At 35.1% G+C, this 20979-nt stretch overlaps 1 protein-coding gene across 1 annotated transcript in view; it reads right to left on the bottom strand.

Annotated features, from left to right (window-relative positions):
* Positions 1 to 3198: 3198 nt before the first annotated feature.
* tex264b (testis expressed 264, ER-phagy receptor b) overlaps positions 3199 to 20979 on the bottom strand; it is a 41628-nt gene continuing 23847 nt past the window's right edge. Inside the window, 2 exon segments of the mRNA XM_077203981.1 lie at positions 3199 to 5406; positions 12608 to 12776. Coding sequence (XP_077060096.1) covers positions 5138 to 5406; positions 12608 to 12776 — 438 coding nt within the window. The 3' untranslated portion in view covers positions 3199 to 5137.

Here is a 20979-nt window from a genome sequence, read left to right as displayed (position 1 = left end):
ATTCTTTAAAAAAAAAAGTAGGCTACACCATTCCCAACGAGAACGCGAGCTGTTTTAACCGGAGTCACGTAAATATAGGCCTTATGAATGTCATCACGTAAATCCTCACTGTTGTTTTCAGTCTTCTGCAGTATACATTTTTATATATATATATATATATATATATATATATATATATATATATATATATATATATATATATATATATATATATATATATATATATATATATATATATAATAAATATAAGTAAAACGCATTTTATGGAAACATGTTTATATTTCCCCTCAGACGTAAAAACTAAAAAGCGCATGACAGTTTCTGGCTAACGCGCATTAATATATTTAATGAGGCAAGCACTGCTGCAGTTTATGATTGGTTGTCTGCTAGCACGCAGCAAATGTCGCAACCTAACTCCGCTATATTCGTTTCAAACACTACAAAATAGATTAAAAAAATATCAGAAAAACTACAGAAGAAAGTTTATCGTCGCTTCGACATTGCAACTGTTTCCCTCAGAAGCTGCAAACCAAACAACGCCATTTTCTGCAAATTTTCGAGGAGCGTGCATATTTAATGACGCAAGCACAGAGGCCATTTATAATGGGATGTAATAATGTTAACGTTCTTACACTGCAAAGAAAAATCTCTTGCAAGTGGCGTGATGACAGAAGCGGGATAAATGTATTTAATTTGCAGAAATAACATTATGAAATTAATGTGTAGCCCTATATATTAATAGAAACATAAAATTATATAGCCTAATTAAAAACAACGAAAATAAAAGAAAAGACCACCTGGAAACAAATGATGCTGATCTTTATATTAGAACATTTTCTTTTTTTAATTTTAACCATGATGTAAAAGAAAGTGTCCAAAACAGAATATCTAATGCTTTCGAATTTAAAGGCGTTTCTTGATTTTGATTAAATCCTTTGCTTGAAAAGTGCTTCTGCTTGTATTTAAAAAAAAAAAATCCTCCTTGCAAAAAAAACAAAACTGTATATTTAAGTTTTTTTTGACAACATGAGATGCAGAGAATTGTAGCCTTACAAGCTTACAAGCAAAGAAGCCTAATTACATTTAGGCTACATTTAAGCCAAAGCAAAGGAAATGCTGCCCACTTGCAGGTTCTGATTTGCAGGGTGGATTCTAACTAACTATTAAGAAAGAGCTTTTAATGATGTGGCCATTCATCTGTGCAAGACAGCACAAAAGAAGGTATAATTACAAAACGAAACTTAATGTACTGATGGCTCTCTGAGAAAAGTTCATACTGTAAGCATGCATCAGCAGAAGTCAGTGCTTAAGATCCAAGTTCCAGAACACTGTGTTAAGACCCCTCAAGCGCTGTCCAAGTTCTGTTCTCCCAGATTCTCAACCAATTAAAGGGGAATCAGGAGGGGGTTGGTGGCTGATGGAGAGACACACACACACACACACACACACACACACACACACACACACCAACGTGAGCACAAAGCTTGCTTTGTCTTATACACACAAATAATCTGGATATTTTCAGAGGACGGTGGAGAGAAATGCACAAGTCCACAGTGGTGATTAGAGCAAACACTTGCAATAGATTATATAATAACCACCTCTAACACAAAGGGACCAATTTTGCCTTGAAACGGAGGTCTGTTGTACATCATAACGGCAGAGAGATCCAGAGACACCAGACTGAGTTTTGGGGAGCGCAAGGACGCTTAGATATAATAAGAAATTACTCCAAACTTTTCCACCCATACAGAAATACAATATAAATGTGTCACATTTTTAGATCAATCTGAAAGCTGTGGTCAATCCTCTGGAAAAACTGTTTCGAGGTTTGTATGATGCAACAGCGCATGTAAAACTGTCCATTGATATGCTAAATAACAAGCTTGTGAAGCATTCATGCAAAAATAACATCTATTTGTTATACTCAAGAGATAAAGCATGCATGAAAGTGAATTTCATTTAGTATACGTATGAATATGCAAATTAATCCCGCCTCCACTCACTCACACCAGCTCAGACATCCACTCGTTGATCATCGCGTTGATGCGATCGGTTACAAGGTAGTTTGTGACGTCAGAAACACCAGATATTTCAAACCGCATTTTTGAGACCGTCTTTGGTTCACTGCAGTTTTAAGGAGAAAACTTTAAAGTCGCCATGAAAGGGAAGAGGGGATAGTCTTTTCTTCCCTATTGTGTTGTATTTCCGAGTCTAACGGCTTCTCAAACAAGAAAAACAAACTAAAAAAAAAAACTTTTGTCAATTTTGATTTATGGTGACTTGACTATGTTTGTCATATGGTCAAGTCCTACACCACCTCCAACAAGAAGAAGTGGGAGTATTTAAAACTCTTGACCATGTCTGTGTGCTTTTAAAACTTCTTTAGATGTCTAAGAAGGCAGTGTTGTGATATTTTATTTTCAATCAGTGCCTATATCAGCAAAAAAACGTGGATCACGACTACACTTTGAAGTTTATTGCGTACATGCACTTCAATCTGCAGACACCACATAAATCGATCTCCTGGGAGACCAGACAATTGTTTTGATTTTAAAGAACACAAAGAAAGCGGCACCAGACATAATAGAGAGAGGGATTTACAGTTTGTGTCTGTCGGGAGGGCAATAAAGAAACAAGACATCAAAGTTCTGAAATTTAGTTATCAGTCACTTTAGGGCAAATAACCAAACTGTTTCTCAGGGCCTAAAAGTAAAACTATTAAAAATTATTTTTGTTCATAGAAATAAAATATACACTCAATATACATATACAAATAAAATATACACAAAAAATCCGTAAAAATATGGTACGATGTTCTGTATTGATTTGACATGTTTTACCTTTATTTTGAATTTCATTGCTTTGTGTTTTACGGGGAAACGGAAATATCCGTAAAATTACTGGATAATGTCCGGGTAATAAGCTGGTAGTACATTTTCTGTTATTTTTTTTACAGTGTACACAATAAATTATAAAATATAGCTGAAAATAAAATAAGAAATAAAATAAGTTTAAACTGAAATAGAAGTTCAAGTTGACGTACTAAAATTACTAAAAATAAATGATTTAGAGATAAATAGAAATATTGACAAAAATAAAACTTGTAAAAATGCCAAAAGCACATAAAATGACTAAAACTAAAATGAAAAGAAAAATGTAAAAAAAAAAGTTTTATGAGGGAAGAAGAACCAGTTCTGTCTGTTAAAACCATTTATTAAGTTGCTCAACAACTAGCAGAACAAATCACTAAGAATTTAAATCAGACATATACATATATGAAATATTATCAAATTTATCTAAACTAACAATATATCAAGTTTGTCCTGAAGTGTGTGTGAACTCGCACAACCTGAAACTCAATGGAAACATTTTCAACGATAACATTCAAGATATCAAAAGAGGACCACAGTTGGTTCTATAATAAAACTTTTTTTTTTCAACAATAAATTCAAAAAGTCGTGAATAACACCTGGAAATGTATCAATATTCATTGTATAGAAAACACCACTGTAATAGCTGAAAAAAATATACTACACTGATCAAGTGTAATCTGTAAACTCACTGGAAAATCTGATAAAATATGATCATATAATTATGTGCTCTAAACATCTTAAATTGCAAACTACAAATAAACAAGTGTTGTAAATCTGCTGCAATCGTCAACCGAGCGAGGAAATGTTATCTGTCAGTTTCTGGTGCAAATAAAGATTTGGTTCGTCTATGAACATATGGCTTTGATGAATGAATATTCGAGTCACATAACTCTTCAGTTTTGGGAGTTTCTTCAGGCGCAAATGAGTAATTACTGAAGGAAGAAGACAGAATGTGAGGATAGAGAATAACAAATCTCAAATTATTGAAATCTGAACATGAATAATCACCAACATCAATGTCAGTTTAACTTCAGTCATTAGGAACTTACGATCAATAACAAACAAACAAACAACAGATTCACTAATGAAATACTAGCGAGGATGCACTAAATTAAATTATAAAGATGCTTTCAAGACATTCAGGTTACCTGGCTCAATATGTTTGTCTACAGACACAATTCTGTAGCTGCAGATTCCCTTCGCAGAAGAAAACAATCAAATAAAATACTTTCTTGTCTATTTATTAATAGAAGCATGTTTCCCCACACAAACACACAGTACCACTTTAAAGGATAGTTCATCCAAAAATGAAAATTCTGTCATCATTTTCTCGCTCTCATGTTGTTCCAAACCTGTTTGAGTTTCTTGGTTCTGTTGAACACAAAGGAAGATATTTTGAAGAATGTCGGTAACCAAACTGTTGATGGACTCCATTGAATTCCATAGTATATTTTTCCATCAACTGTTTGGTTACCAAATTCTTCAAAATATCTTCTTTTGAATTCAACAAAAGAAAGAAATTCATACAGGTTTGGAACAACTTGAGTTGGGTGAGAAAATGATTTTCATTTGTGGGTGAACAATACCTCCAAAAATGAAAATAATGTCATTATTTCCTCAACCTCATGCTTTTTTCTGTAGTTGACAAAAGTAGGATTTCTTTAAGAAGAATTTCAACAGTTATAAAAATTTTAAAAAGCCATAAAAATGACAAAAGTAAAATCCCGGTAAAAGTGATCCATACGACTCTGTGCACTATATTCCAAGTCTTTGGAGCCACACTATATTTTTCTATGAGAAACAGACCACAATAAAACAAATATTCACAGATTAAAAAAAACAATTTTCACCAAAACAGCATTTATTGTCGTACTTTTGCAGAGGGCAAGATTATCTTATTCCTCACACAATCAAATGGTTTCAATAGACTTATGAACATTAGGTCAATTAAACAAAAGTAAAGCTAAATAGATCTATTAAAAATAAATGTTTTTTACAAAATAACTCAAACTTAAACTAAAATGAAGAGAGAAATGCACAAATTAAAAATGAAAATTCAAAAATAAAACATTCAAAATATGAATAAATACTATGATAGTATATAAATAATGCTAAAATAACACTGCTTGGAAACAAGTCATATGAAACCCTTTTATGCTGCTTTTTTTTTGAGAGTTTTAAAGCTAAGAGTACGTAAAGATTCTACAAAAAGTAATTTGGCTTTAAAAGCAACTATATTCACATTTCCCACAATTCCTCTCTCACTCTTCCTCAACCATCATCTCTCTGTCTTGGCCCTGCAGGTTGTTTTTGCCACTTCCTGTGAGGGCTGGAGGTGTGTGCTCACACCTGTCCCAGTCCAGATCCAGCTCCTCGAAGGAAGAAACGCTGGAGGTGTCGCTTCTCTCCGAGTGTCGGTCTCGGTCTCCGTGCGAGTGTGTCCTGGTGGTGGACGGGGCGGGTGAGGTGTCCCGGCTGTCGGAGGGGGGCAGGCGGCTCACAGAACTGCACTCGCTGTGGGAATCAGCACCTGTGTGTTTACACACACACACCAAACACAAGAGGTGAGTCTCGAGAGCAAGCTGCGCCTCAGCAAATGAAAGCATCTCTTGTTTGGCCATACAAAAGCTTGTATAACATATTCATTTCTTGTGTTTAATAGCGATTTCAGGTTGTTTCTGCACTGGTGCTACTTGCTAATTAGCAGTTGTGACTGTGCTTGTGGAAAGGAGATGAGGAGTGTTTGGAGAACTGAATGTGTTGGCATTGGAGTGTGTGAACAAACACCTTTGCAGATAGGTTTCTAAACTAGCGGCTATACAGATGTTGGGGACTTTTAGTTGTTTTATAGCATAGGCGGTTGTTTACTGAACAATTTCAAAAGAGCTCAGTATCCCTCAGTCAATACACATCTATAAATCCTTTTTTTCACCGATTTTATCATGTACCAGGAGTAAATTGTATATCTCATTGTTAAAAAAAGTAATAGCACTTGCCTCAACGCATTTGTCGTATCATTTATGTGGCTGAACTCATCTGACCACCTACCAACCATTCGGAACACCCTAGCAACTGCATAGTAAGATGCAAAAAGCACCCTGAATATCTTAAAAAAAAAAAAAACTCACAGCAACATGGTGGCAACACTCAATATTTTCTTTACAAATGTCTAGATTTTCATCATTTTTTTCCGGCATAAAAAAAGAACTTTGAAACATATGGATGAACCAATAGTAAAAATCAGGCCAATACTGATCCGATAATTATTATGATCATAACCAATTGTTGGATGATATTCAAATTCTATTCTATTTTGTGTTATAAATAAAGAATAAAATACCAACTAAAGTATTTTTAAAAGCTATATCAGTGTTGTTATTGTTAACTAAAACTACTAACTTCTTTAAATATAATAAAACCAAAATAAAATTTAAATATTACTTTTAAAATTACATGAAAATTAGATGAATAAAAAAAACAAAGCTATAAAAAATATTAAAGAAACTAATAAAAGCACATAGCAAAATTACTAACATTTACTTAGCTACAATTAAAATGAAGACTGAAAATATAAAAATAATTAAATTTATATTGTATAGGCTAATTCAAATATTTAAATAATACTAAAAATAACACTGGGCCTCTTTATTCTTAATCCTGCATGAAAAAGTGCTTTGAAACAGGAATGTGCAAATATTAAAATTCAAGCAAATACTAATAATCTGATGATCATTATGATCATTGTGGCCAATAACCAAATACATGACTGATATTAAAGATCTTTACTATTTTTGTGAATAAAAAAAAAACAGTTACTCTTTATTTTGATAGTCCACTTTGGATATTCACATAAGTAACTTTGTAACAACAAATGTAAAAATTGGGGAAATGATCATGCACAATTTAAAATCTAATATCAACAAATATGGATAAATGAAAAAATATGAAATATCAGTCGATTAATCAATATGCTACACAGATATGTTGTGTCTTCCTATTGAGAGATAAAGCAAAATGTTTTGCAGCTATTCAATTAATCTTCAGCATCAGGAGTTTTAGACACACACACACACACACACACACACACACACACACACACACACACACACACACACACACACACACACACACACACACACACACACACACACACACACACACACACACACACACACACACACACACACTAACTGACAGTATGAGAGAGGACAGACAGACTAACAGATTGAGAGAAGTGAGTTTCACCGAGAAGTGTGTGCGCTCATGCTGTGTGTGAAGGAGACCCCGCACGCTCACACACAGCGTGTCGGAGTGACCAACGTGTCAGGACCGCCTGCGTCTCAGCTTTTTTTCTGCTTATGTCAGTGCTTCTAAGATGAAGGGATGTTTTGTGTGTCTATTAGATGACCGTTCACTAAGTGTTGTTTATCTGCCTCCTGCTCTTCCTGTCAATGTGGCATTTTGGTAGGGACGGACAGATTAGATGAATGGGGGATAGCGAGGGATGACGGGAACTGAGTCTGTAAAAGAGAGAGAGGAATAAAAATAAAGGGATTGATAGTGCTGGAGAGAGAGAACAAAGTGTCCTTCAAATGTTATCAGCATGCGTAGCGGAGGCCGCCGGAAAACTGTGACATTTTATAAATTTTGCTTCAATAACTCACAAACTACTACAAATGTACCTGCCATCTTTTGATAGTTGTTTATGTGCATTTATACATATATATGTGCCAAAAGTAATAGTACTAAAATATTTACATTTACAATCACTTGAATTTAAAGTGCCCCAATTATGCAATTTTAAAGGTTCCTTATTTTGTTTTAGAGGTCTCCTACAATAGGTTTACATGCATGGTAACCCCCCTCCCCCCCAGTAATTTTCCCATATATACTATATATTGCACATCACCAAATTTCTCAAAGAATCTGAAAATGATTCGTTCAGAGATTCTGTCTCTCGAAACCCCTGCTTTCGGTGAGCTTACTCTGCTCTGATTGGTCAAACGACCTAGACTGTTGTGGTTGGTCTACCGCTTACAGCACGTGTCGGAAATGAAACGTGTCCATTTTTCATGTCAATTTGAGCCCGAGTAATAGCCTATGCATTTAAAGCATAAATTACAAATTTGAAATATGAAAGATTCTTATTATTTAATTATACTTATTAGCTTATAAGTAAGAAGAGTAGGTCTCTTAGTTAAGTAAGGCCTGTTCTTTCAATTTAGTGTTACAACTTTTATTTTATAACTAGTGATACAGCTGCCATGACCTCACAAAATCTGCTATCAGAGACCAGGGGCCGGTTTCACAAAGCTATTTTAAACCGGTCTATAGTGTTAAACAAGTCTAAAATTTGCTCATAGTGCTAATGCAAGTTAGACTGTTTCACAAAAATAAAAACTGACTTAATTTAGACCAAAAAAATTAGACACCTTACCCCCAAGGCTAACTCAGGTCTAAGACTCTGTTACCTTGGCAACCAGCAGTAACAATCAGTTACATTACAAACAGCCAAAAGAAAAGGGAAAATGGCTCATAATTTGTGGTTTGCTGATGACGTTACGGAGAGAGCTATGAGAAGGGAAAGGGTTTTTAGAGATCGCAGTAACCATACTGGAAATATATAATAATGAGGACTTTTCTTTTCTGTACGTCTTTAACGCTCCGCACAACGGTCGAATTAACGCTGTTAACTGTCGTAGCAATCTTTTTCCAAATGAAACATTTCTTCTTGTTACTACATTCACCGCTAAATTTCCCAAGTAAAATATCCTTGTAATTGTTATACTCCTCCAACAAACAAACATATTCTTGCACTGAGCGGTTGAATGCGCTTACTTGATCCGCCATGTTTTTTCAAAAGGGTCTTATTTTACCCAGAATGCATTGCAGTGTAGTCCTACTTAAGATAGTCAGAGTCTTAAGTGCTTTGTGCAACGGTCTGATTTAGATGTGCATCTGAAGTCTGACTATCTACTATATCTAAGCCATAAGCTATATCTTTCATCTTTGTGAAACCGGCCCCAGAGCTAAAAATCTGTTATTCATGTTAACTGACAACCAATAAATAAAATAGGTATCCATTTGGATTCAAGGTACAATTGGAAATGCAACCTAATTTGTATAAATCAAAATCGTTTAATTGTAAACTCCTCACAAAGTAATGCAGTCTTTTCTCAAGCAAAGAGAGAACCTTAGTGAGTGTACAGTATGCTATTGCCGATCAGTCTTTTGTGATTAAAGAAACGTAAGGTGTTAAAATTCCCCTTGGTTTCCCTTATGTGACGGCACTCCACCCACACAGCCCCTGCCATTTAAAGCACACTTCAGTGCAATATGCCACTTTGACGAAACTCATTTTACAGCCGTTTCGTGAACAGCATCTTTCACAGGGAACAGATGCTGAAAGCTTAAATCTGAGCAGCAAGGTCAGCTTCACACAACTTCAGCAAAACACAGATTCCTTCAGCATGACGACTAAAACATCACTTCACGACATCATTTGCGATATCTGCTTAAAAATGCGTAGCTGACACAGCACTTATTTTTTTACTTATAAGTAATTTTTTTAGTGAATTATTGCAATTTAACTCGGTCTTCAAAAAGTGATGACAGTGCTGACATTTGTGACTTTACAACTGTAGTGAAACATCCCAGGCAATTTCAAAACAGCGCAGACATCTGCTCGGAGACAACCAGAAGCGCTTCAAAATCAAGGACTAGAAAATCTGTTTCCTTCTGTTCACATCTGTTCTCTGCACTTTGTGTCACTACAGGCACACTGCTGTCAGACTTCTGCTCATTAAACATTGAAAACCATTTCACAAAAAAAGTGTTTTTTTTTTCAGAATACTGTTGTATGCACAAATAAATCATAAGGACATGTTTATTTTGCTACTAGGAAGACAGTTAGTCAGACAAAACTGACAGATATACAAGTGTAAAAGCCAGGGTTCCTACCCATTTTCCATTTCAAAATTCCATACTTTTCCAGATTCAAATTTCCAAAATCTCTCTGCAAATGTTTTAGACCATAGGGATGTAACAATATATCGCAATACAAAAATGCAACAATATGTATCGTGGATAGTGACAATATGTATTGTGTATAGTTCATCTAAAATAAAAATTACTGTGAGAAAAAATTCAAGTTTTCAGAGTTTCAGTGTCAGTACTACATTAAACTACTAATGTTGAATATAATGTATAATAATGCAATGGGGGAATATTTGTGGGTCCTAATTATGCCAAATGTCTAATGTTACCAGTAAACAGTGTCCAACATTATTTTAAATATATCTAGTCAGTGACAGAGTGCAAGCATATTCGTCTAAAATAATTCTTTATTTTCAGCTTCAGAATCATGAATATTTTTATTCTGGCGTGCATTGGGTTACCAGCACTAAGTCCAAGTCTATTCATTTACACCTATACGATTTAAAATCAAATTTATCATTTTAATCAACAGTAACATTTTTCTTAACCTTTTACCATATGTCTAGGAGAATCGCCATAATATCGAATCGTGAGTTCAGTATCGTGATATGCATCGATAATTCATGACATGAAGGTATCGTTACACCCCTAATATTTAACATAAATTGTTCATAAGGCATTATTTTCAGCATTACATTTGGTATATACTACAGTCCTCTGTAAATATTTGTATTTTCTGTTTTTTTCATTGGTTTTCTCAAAGTGATAACATGCGATAATATGATAAGAAGAAACCTAAAAAGCTTTATAACCTGCATACTGTATATTCACCCCCATCACATGAGTTTGATACTGTTATCATGGTTTGATGCTGAATGATCACCAAACAACAAAGTACAGTCTGATGATTGTTTGCAGCTTTATCTGTTGCTGGTTTATATGGCACACACACACTGGTAAAAGACAAAGTGCTTCACGTCATGAAAATGTGCGCCTCGAATTAATTAAATTGTGTTCGACAATCACTAAAAGATTTCTAAACTTTTGCCATGAAAACAACGCCAAGGTCATGGGTTTGAATCCCAGGAAATGCATGAATTGAAAAAATTCGTAGCTTGAATGCCATGCAAGTTACTTTTGATAAAAACATCTATGTAAATATTACAAACACAGTCATCATGAAATTTTATTTTCATTCTACTGCGGAAGACAAAAAGAAAAAAGAATGTCTGAATTACTATATACTGTTTTAGGAAAGTAAATGGGGTCAGAAATTACATTGGACTTCCACAGAATGAGAAAAAAAGACAAAAACAGAAAGACGACAAACTGATGACAATTTTTTAATTTTTGGATGAACTATCACTTTAACTTATTCCTAAAACACTTATAGAAACAGTATTTTATTTATGTTGCTTTTATTATAAGCCAATATTGAAAATATATTGGTACACTTTAATTTGTCAACATTAGTTAATGCATTAACTAACATGAACTAACAATGCACAATTTATTTTAGCATTTATTAAGGCTAGTTAAATGTTCACGCTAGTACACCTAATGTTGACATTCAACTTTTGATCTTAAAAATGGATTAGTAAATGTTGAGATTAACATGCACTAAGATTAATAAATAATGTAGAACTATTGTTCATTGTTACTTCATGTCATTAACTAATGTTAATAAATTGAACCTCATTGTAAAGCGTTACCAATATATTTAGTAATATGTATTACTGATAAATACATTTGTAGATCATTTTCGACGTTTTCTGATTCAGACGATTTCGTGTTAGATTCTAAAGTTATAAGCCAATAGCAACTAACTTTGTGCTAGTTTTGAGGGTCTGTATGTCCCGCTGGAAGATCAAACGTGCACTTAAACAGGACAGTATGAATGAGACATGCTGTAAAACATATTACATTTAGCAGCACATTTAGACCCAATAAACCAGCAGGCTTCATATTGGTCCTTTAATCTTCCGTCTTCTCTGCTTTAATCTTCTTTCTCTATCATATATTATAGTTATCATTATGTGTTTGTCTCAAGGTAACAGACTAACAGGTGTAACAGGCATCACTAGGACAGGACAGCTGGTGTGGACATCACACCCCTCACAAACAGCTCTCGCGTGTTTCATATTTGCTCGGCGGTACCTCTGGGCCTTGGTCTGACCAGGGCACTACGCCATTCACACACACACCACACACAACACACACAACACACACACACACCACACACACACACTCACCACACACACACCACACACACACCACACACACACCACACACACACCACACACACACACACACACACACACACACACACACACACACACACACACACACACACACACACACACACACACACACACAGATTGTGTCTCATTAACACTAGAGCAGGTGTAGGTTAGTTCAGCCAATATGACACAACCACATCAAAACTTCATAAGGTGGTAGTTAATGCCTATTAAAACACTTTCATGTGAAATGTCAACCATTGAAATACACTGGGCACACTATATGTGCACTTGTTAAATTGACAGTAGGCTACTATTAGTGCTCAATAAACAGTGGGAGGGTTAACATTTTTTGATGGGAGCCCACAAGTTTGTACTCACGTCATTCTTAAACCAAAGAAGCTATGTTTGGTAGCTTCCATGTCTCTTCCTGTCTAAATGGGCAGTTCTTAGCCAAAGTATGTAGATAATCAAAAGTATGCCTTTGCTAAACTTTTATTCCTTTAATTGGTGTACTGTGAGTTAGTTTAGATAAGAAAGCCATAATGAGTATACCTGTGATGTCCGTCCTCCTGTCCTCTTCAGACTCTTTTCCCAGTAACCATCTTTGGGCTTCTCTAACTTCATGAACATAGAAATCACCCTGCCGAGCCAGCGGACTCATATAGTGGATCATTCCTCCTCGGTAGATCTCTAGAAATGGATGCGCACATAATTTCCTTTCCTAAGAGACACACAGACAGAAAGATAAAAGAAAAAAAAATTGAATAAAAGTTCTTTCAATCTAACCACATATACAAAAAATTAAAAAAACTCCAAAAGAGAATGATCCCAGCACTTTTCCAAGCTGAATTACACAAAAAGTTTAGGATTTTTTTTATGTTTAAGTAAGAAATACTTTTATTCAGCAAGGATAAACTTCAAAAGTGACAGTAAAGACATTTATAATGCACTAAAGACTTTAACTATGTTAAATAAATGCTGTCCTTTTGAACTTTCACAATGTATATCATAGTTTACACAAAAATATTAATCAGCACAACTGTTTTCAATATTGATAAGAATTAAAAAAAATGTTTATTAAGCAGCAAATTAGCATATCAGAATGATTTCTGAAGGATCATGTGACACTGAAGACTTGTGAAAATTGTAATGATGCTGAAAAATTAGCTTTGCAATTACAGGAATAACTTATTTCTAAAAAAAAAATCCTTCCATCCATCCATCCATCCATCCATATTGACAGCCTTATAATAATTTGAACTCTTATTAATAGTTATAGAGAGAGAGAGAGAGAGAGAGAGAGAGAGAGAGAGAGAGAGAGAGAGAGAGAGAGAGAGAGAGAGAGAGAGAGAGAGAGAGAGAGAGAGAGAGTGAGAGAGAGAGATAGAGAGAGAGAGAGAGCAAATAAAAGGAAAAGTTGAAAAGCTAAGAGGTCATCCACAGACACTCACGATTAAAGAGCTGTGTCCATCCACTAACGCTTCCTCTTACCCCTTCCTATTCTCAGTTTTCACCCTTATTACTCACTGATTTTAACACTGATCCTGAACACACACAAAACACACTTCTCATCAAAGCTAGCAAAGCTTGCTTCATTTCAATCAAATTTGATTGCCCCCAACAGAGTTGTTAAACCTCCTATTGAGACAAATCTGTCTTGTGATCTTTTCATTAAAATCTTACGAGCACTAAATCACACTGATTGAAACAGGCATTTTTAAGCAATTAAACATTAATTTTTAAACACAAACAAAAAGAGGCTCACTTTGGGATGCTGAGTACGTAGGGTGAATTCAGGTCGATTGGGACACTTTTTCCACACTCATTTCAATGGCAAAACGTATCCCAATAAACCTGAATTCACCCTTAAATTGTGGATATCAGCATCTACCAAATACATGCATGTAAAATACATTTGTCAAAGGCATCCTAAATGCATCATTTTGATAATTGTATTCTCTTTCCAAACCCATTGCTGATATGTCCAAACTGTAGCCAGCATGTGTCGCTTTCTCTTCAGGCAGGGTGTAGTTAACAGTAGTCAAATGTTACATCAATATTCATTAAGCTGATGAATATTTTAAAGTGAAGTGTTGAATATGTAAATCAGAAATGGTTTGAAGTGCAAAAATATAAGATGATTGATCACCAGGTTGGACAGGGATTATGTTTAGATAAATGAGTTTGTAGAAATCACAAACAAAAGTCATATAACTGCTCCCCTCCAAAAAGAGACTGAAGCAAAATGAGCAGCTGACAGTAAAGGATGTATGTTTAGTTGTCTACATGTACTCAAAGAGTCTGGGACATCAGGGACGTCTCTGTTCTCCCACCATCTGTTTCTCACAGACAAAGGCTTTCAACACCTGTATGACAGTCAGGCTGTTATGTCTAATTTAATTCTGATAGATTTACAGTGCCTAGCATAAGTGAACACACCCATTCTAAAGTTGACTAAAAAGAGGAATAAAAAATCATCTTTTGGAAATTGATCGTAATGCCTTAATTTTAAAAATGAGGAAAAATCCAACCTTTAAGGACACCAATTTTCTTTGTGAATGAATAATGTATGGGGTACTTTCCATAAGATCATCTCTCAATGCAAATCATACCAGCTATTAGCCTAACTGAAATAACACCATGCCAATCTCTAGGTGTGGTGAAGGGTATGTGATGATGTGGGGCTTTATCAGGATGCATAGTATCCTGGATCCATGAAACAACTGGCCTTTAAAAATAAAAATCTGCCTGACTCTATGGGAATCTAACATACGGGTGTCCTGACTTATGCAACCTGTATTTTAAGGAAGAACATTTATTTATTTATTTACGATATTTTTTTTCTTTCACAAAGAAAATTGATTTCCTTAAAGGTTGGATTTTTCCTAATTTTTTAAAGGCACACTATGTAGTTTTTTCAACCTTCATAATATATTTCCAAGACCCTTGAGATGGTAAATCGACTTACAATAGGTTGAATGACACGTCTGCCGTAGCCTGACAGTGTCTGTATCGCTTTTACTGGCAATATGTAACTTCGGGTTTCGGGTAGGAACCCGAGCACAAAAAGAACTACAAAATTCGACTGCTTTACGGCATACGTCACTTCCCCCACTTCCTCAGATTCTGACGTGAGTGCCCAACTAGCGTTTACTACCCGTCTGTATGTTGTTGTCATGGCCGAAGCTACAACTAAAAGGAAGAAGGCAAAGGTTTTGTCAGAGGAGACTAAAAAAAGAAAAAGGGAGAGTGACAAATTAAAAGGCCGGACGAGGATCAATATTGGAGGGAGAACAAGACAGTTTGAAGACGGTGAGAGTGTGCGCGCGCGCGACCGTCTCTCTCTCTCTCTCTCTCTATCCTCGTTCTTTCAGTAACATGCACCCTGTCACAAGCGCAGCAGTCAGTCATCTATAAAGTGTTAATAAATTTATAAATAAATCAGGGAGTCAGGGAGCTGACTACCGCGCAAAATGTAAAAGGCTGAATAACATGACCTGGCCATGTAACGGAATCTATCTGGTCCTACATTTATCTTCATGAATCAGGTAATGCTAGTAGAGTAGCGAATTGTCAATCTGGTAGCAAGTAACGTTAAACACTAACATGCTATTTTACGATGGTTATAATAAATAATCTTTCAGGATAACTATCCTATGTCTGCAGGCTGATAGTCATGTTTGTTTGAAAACGGAATTCCTGCATAGTGTGCCTTTAAATTAAGGCATTAAGATAAATTTTCAAAAGATGATTTTTTATTCCTCTTTTTAGTCAACTTTAGCATGGGTGTGTTCACTTATGCTATCCACTGTAAGTCTATATTATGACCAAAATTCTCTTTTAAAATGATACATATATAAAAACACATTAATTTTTACCTGAATAGCTCCTCATTGCCTTGCCTTTAGCATTAGCATACATTCTGCTCCTACAATTTAACTCACAAACAAATTCAAAGTCTGAAAAAGAAAAAGGCCTGATCTGAAACCTTGATCTCCCCGCAACGGCGCTATTCTTCATCTGACAGATGATTGACATGTGCTGCCACGAACAAAGCTGGAGGACTGGGGCCCTAAACAGGGACAGGAGACAGAAGGGACTAGAAGCTGGGGGATTACATAACGCTATTAATAACCCAATATCATGAACAATGTATCCATGCCATACTGTTTGAGATCCAGTCCCTTAAGACCTCAAAAAGGAAAATGCACAGATGAGAAAGATTAAAAAATGTCTGTTGAGTTATTGATTCAAACTCTTAGGTAACACAATTGGGCCGATTGTTTGTGCAAGGGTAAAAAAAAAAAGAAAAAAAGGTCAGCTAGTTTTTCATTATTAGAAGTTTTGGCTTTTTTAAAAGTCTGTCTACAACTTTAAAATGCAGTTGCATAATCCATAAGTGTATTGTCTCGGTCTCCCTAGTGGGATTTTCTAATTGGTTTATGGCTGAACTATTGATTCTAGATAATTAACCAGCTCACAGTCTCATGTGGCACTCTGTAATCAAAATAAAGCTAATGGGCAAGAAGTTTCATATCCACCATCATCATAAAATCAATAGTCTTTCCCTCAAAGAATCAGCTATTGTTCCAATGTTTTACATTTACCTACTAATGCAGACCTACAGAGTTTATCATCCCCTTTTCATATAGGTCTGGGTTTGTATTTCATATTTTTCTCCAAAGAGTTTTCCAAAACACCTCAATAATAATAATAATAATAATAATAATACTACTACTACTAATAATAATAATAATAATAATAATAATAATAATAATAATGAGGAGTTGAGCCAAACCAATCAACCTAAATATAATAAATTCAAAGCCCAAAAAACTGTCAGAAAACTGGGGAAAAGACAAAGGTTTAAGATTGTGTACTTAAAAAAGATTTACCTCACAGCTCTTTATGGTATTAGTAGCTCTTTCATTCCGTTATAATACTTTTATCAAAATCTGAACTTTCATAAAAAACTATATTACACTTTGGAGAACTTGAATGGCAGTTTTACTTTGGGAAACCTACTGCTGAGCTCTATAGCCGTCAACCCTGTTGTAGCTCAGCACTGTAGTACAAAGCAAATGTAATCCCAAAAAGAAAATTCAGTCATTATTTTAATCACCTCATTCCAAACCATATTACTTTCTTTCTTTTGTGGAGCACCAAAGGTAGATTTTTAAACAATACTAGGCTAATATTTGAAAGAATAGTAACTCTTTTCAGTATACCTCAAGTGAATGAGAACTGAAGTCAGTCAAGCTCCAAAATAACAAAAAAGAAGAAAAAAAACCAGCATAAAAGAGTAGTTATATGGACTAATTTTATGATCATTTAATTACAAAGTCATTACAATTTTGGTCATTAGCTAGTGGTAAATCTGTATATGACTTAAATTCAATTGTGTTGACTGACATTTTAAGGTGACATATGGGATATCCATGTATAACAAAATTAATGACGCAGGAGAATGTAGAAAAAAATAGAGAAAATAGAGAAATCCATTGCAAACTCAAGGAAGAAAAGAAAACAGATGGAGAGGAAAAGAAGAGGGTGTGCTGGGTAAGCCAGAGACGAAGATGAAAAGCTGTCAAAATTTCACATCCAAATTTCAAGAGGAAAGGTTCTATCTTACACTGCTCTTCTTCTCTGTATATCCTTTTAATTAATGTTCCCTCATATAGATTCAGTCTCGCTAGACTCACAGAAATAGAGAGATAAACAGGGCATGGAAATGCCTTCCGCTTTTCTTCTTCTCAACAGTAGCAGAGGGTATGATACGCATGGATTGCCTTTCTACACTATGAAAAGGATCTTGAACTCAGTGAGTGCTCAGAGATGTGTTTCCAGGCTTTCATTCATTCAAAGAATCACATAAATACTGATCTGGATGGAGTTATGGGCAATTTCCTAATGAAAATGTGTCAAATGTGATAGTACTTTGATACACACCGAAAGAGACATGATACATATGACGGACTCAGAATACAGTCTTGAAGGAGGACATTATCAAATGAGATCTCTTTAATATCTCCACTGCTTCCCATAAAGCAAGGAGATTGAATGGAGATTAAATCCTGTTGTTTTTCTGAGAAACAGAACCTTGTAATCTCAAATTTTGTTACCAACATCTGCAATCAAAAGTCAAAGATCTCAAAAAGAACTAAACATTTTTCATCAAATACTTCCATTAAATATTTTTTTAACATTATAAATGCTTTTACTGTCACTTTTGATCAACTGACTGCATCGTTGCTGTAGAAAATAAACAATTTCTTTAAAAAATCTTACTGACCCCCAAATTTTGAATGGTAGTGTAAATTAGTCTCTTGATCTAAAAAGAGGAACCTCACAGCAATACATTTTTTTCTCGTGTCGAACTTGATTGTGCAACCAGATAACCATTTTCAAAAGATCACACATTTACCCTGCAGCAGCAGCAGCAAAAAAAAAAAAAAAAAAAAAAAGATTATTAACTAAATAACAAAATGCCATATTGCTCCTTCAAGGAGAAAGACTCTTTTACAGTGATGGACCACTATCTTCAGTGTCTCCAGGGATGACATATCTCAGGAGAGAATAAAGATAAGACGCGGAGAGAAACTTCATGCTATTTACAAAAAGACATGAGTGACAAGGAAAAAAGGCCCCTGCTGTGAATGCTGGAGAAGCCCATCAAATATTTTGGCTTGGTGATTGAGTAGCTTTAAGATTGTCCATTGCAATTCAAACTGGCCCTGCATTTCGAAAGGTGTTGTTTTTCTTCAGCAAAAGAAACATCGATAGTGTGTACAGGCTATGTTAAAACCAGTTATTAAAAATTGTGATGTTTTATATCCTTATTTATTTTTTATTTCTTGCAAGGGAACAAACAGTGATAACAAAAAGATACCAAAATCTCTCTCAAACACAAACATAAAGTAAAAAAAGAAACAGAAGGTCAATCTGGCTACCACCAACAGAGAATGCCTGTGAGAAATAAAACATTATTGATGTATTTATATAGCTTTATTTCTCTCACACGCCACAGGTTTTCATGTGAGAACGGATGAGTGTTTTCTTTTCTTTGGTAAGTTCCTTGCCTTGGGATAAACATCTGATGGAACGTCAGTTTTGGAAGGAAAACCCTTTCCAAAAATACACAGCATGCTTTCAGAAAAATAAACAAAAGTGTTTAAGATAAATTTAGGACTAGAGAAGACCTCATGGCCCAATGTACAAATGTACTGTTTCTAAACAGTCACTGACAAAAACACTGTTTTGATGTCACTAGCATCTCACACACACATACAACACGCCATGCTTTGTCTTGGGCAACCGCGGTGCGTTCAATGCAGGCTGAAAGTGCTACAAAGAGATGAATGTGCCCAGAATAGCACTAAACCACACATCTATGAAAAAGGTCAGCACATTTTTGAAGTGCTGATTCTGGAACAGTTCATTTCTTTGTTATTAAAATCAATTATGTAGATAGGTGATCCCCTGATCTTCCATACTTCATGGATTTGTTGCCGTTTGAGATTTCTAAACTAATCATTTCTAAACTGCTTTGCATAATATCTTTCCTCTGTGAAGGAGATTCCCAGTGGTGATATCATCTTAAGAAAAAATGTCAAAGATCAATCAGAAAGAAATCTATCAGAGATATACAGTTATTAGTGGTGCTTGATAAGGCTTAAAGGGATAGTTCACCCAAAAATTTAAATTCTGTCATTAATCACTCATCCTAAAGTTGTTCTAAACCCGTAAGACTTTCGTTCATCTTCGGAACAGAAACCAAGAATCCCTTTAATGAAATCTGAGTTAGTTCTGTACTCTGCATTGACAGCAACGCAACTACCACTTTAAAGCTTCAAAAAGTTTATAAACAGACTATAAAACTAATCCATATGAATTAAGTGGTTTAGTCCAAATTTTAAGAAGAGACTCGATCCCTTTATATGGTGAACAGATTTAATTTAGGGTTTTATTCACATATAAACATTGATCAGTGAACATAAACAGAAGCTCAACCGAATCTGCTTGACGCGTGAGAACAAACCTCAGTGGTTCTTGCTGAAGCTCAAACGTGCTGCGTAACACGAGAACAAACCTCATTGGTTCATTGGGGAAGCTCAAACGAATTTATCAATTTCTGATGCAACCCTAGTAACCTTTTAGCTGCTGCCGTAAAAAATGCCCTGCCCTTAAACACCCTTAAAATGATTTAAAACGTTGAGAAAATATTACATTTATTTTAAGATGTACCATCTCAGAGGATCCACATTCTGTGCACACACAAAACCTCACAGTCTCATTACTCCGTTTCTCCAGACACATCATATCCTAATATTCCACAATAGACTGTGGCTGTCCAGTGGAACTCATCTCTTTCGACACCTGCTCTTGTCCTCCTCCTTTAATGACAGTAATCTACAGGATTATGGGGTGGACAACTGTCAGATCGTCACTGTAAATACGGGGGACAGACAGCAAGTGTGTTTTTACCGGCGGTAGACAACCATCACCATTATCTGCCAATCTCTAAAAATATGTTTAAAGGTCTTGGACTCTCTTATCTTGACACTTGTAGAAAAAAAAATCCTAGGTAAGGTTTTCTGCTACAAATGTATCATTATTTTGACAAAACAGTTAGAAAATAAATTTATTTGAAGAAACATTACTATATGTTACAGTTTAACAGATTAACTAGATTCTACATTTTTACAAGACAATGCAATGTTTTGTTGGTCGTTGCCAGGAAAGTGCAGTTTCTTTGCTGTTCTAAATAGTGTTTAGTGCATTTCTACAGTAGGTGGCTACTAGTGTCAAAAGACTCCCCCCTATCTATGATATTCTAGACCCAAATAAGGCTTAGATTTCTCCTACTATGTAAATGTATGGGATTTTTTGCTAGTTCTGCCCGTTGCATCATTAATCTGGCAAAA

The sequence above is a fragment of the Siphateles boraxobius genome, unplaced genomic scaffold (genome assembly GCF_051911475.1).
Source record: "Siphateles boraxobius isolate OS27281-9 unplaced genomic scaffold, OSU_SipBor_1 5, whole genome shotgun sequence".
NCBI lineage: Eukaryota > Metazoa > Chordata > Actinopteri > Cypriniformes > Leuciscidae > Siphateles > Siphateles boraxobius.
Note: the sequence above shows the minus strand (reverse complement) of the source record. Positions and strands in the feature narration are given on the sequence as shown.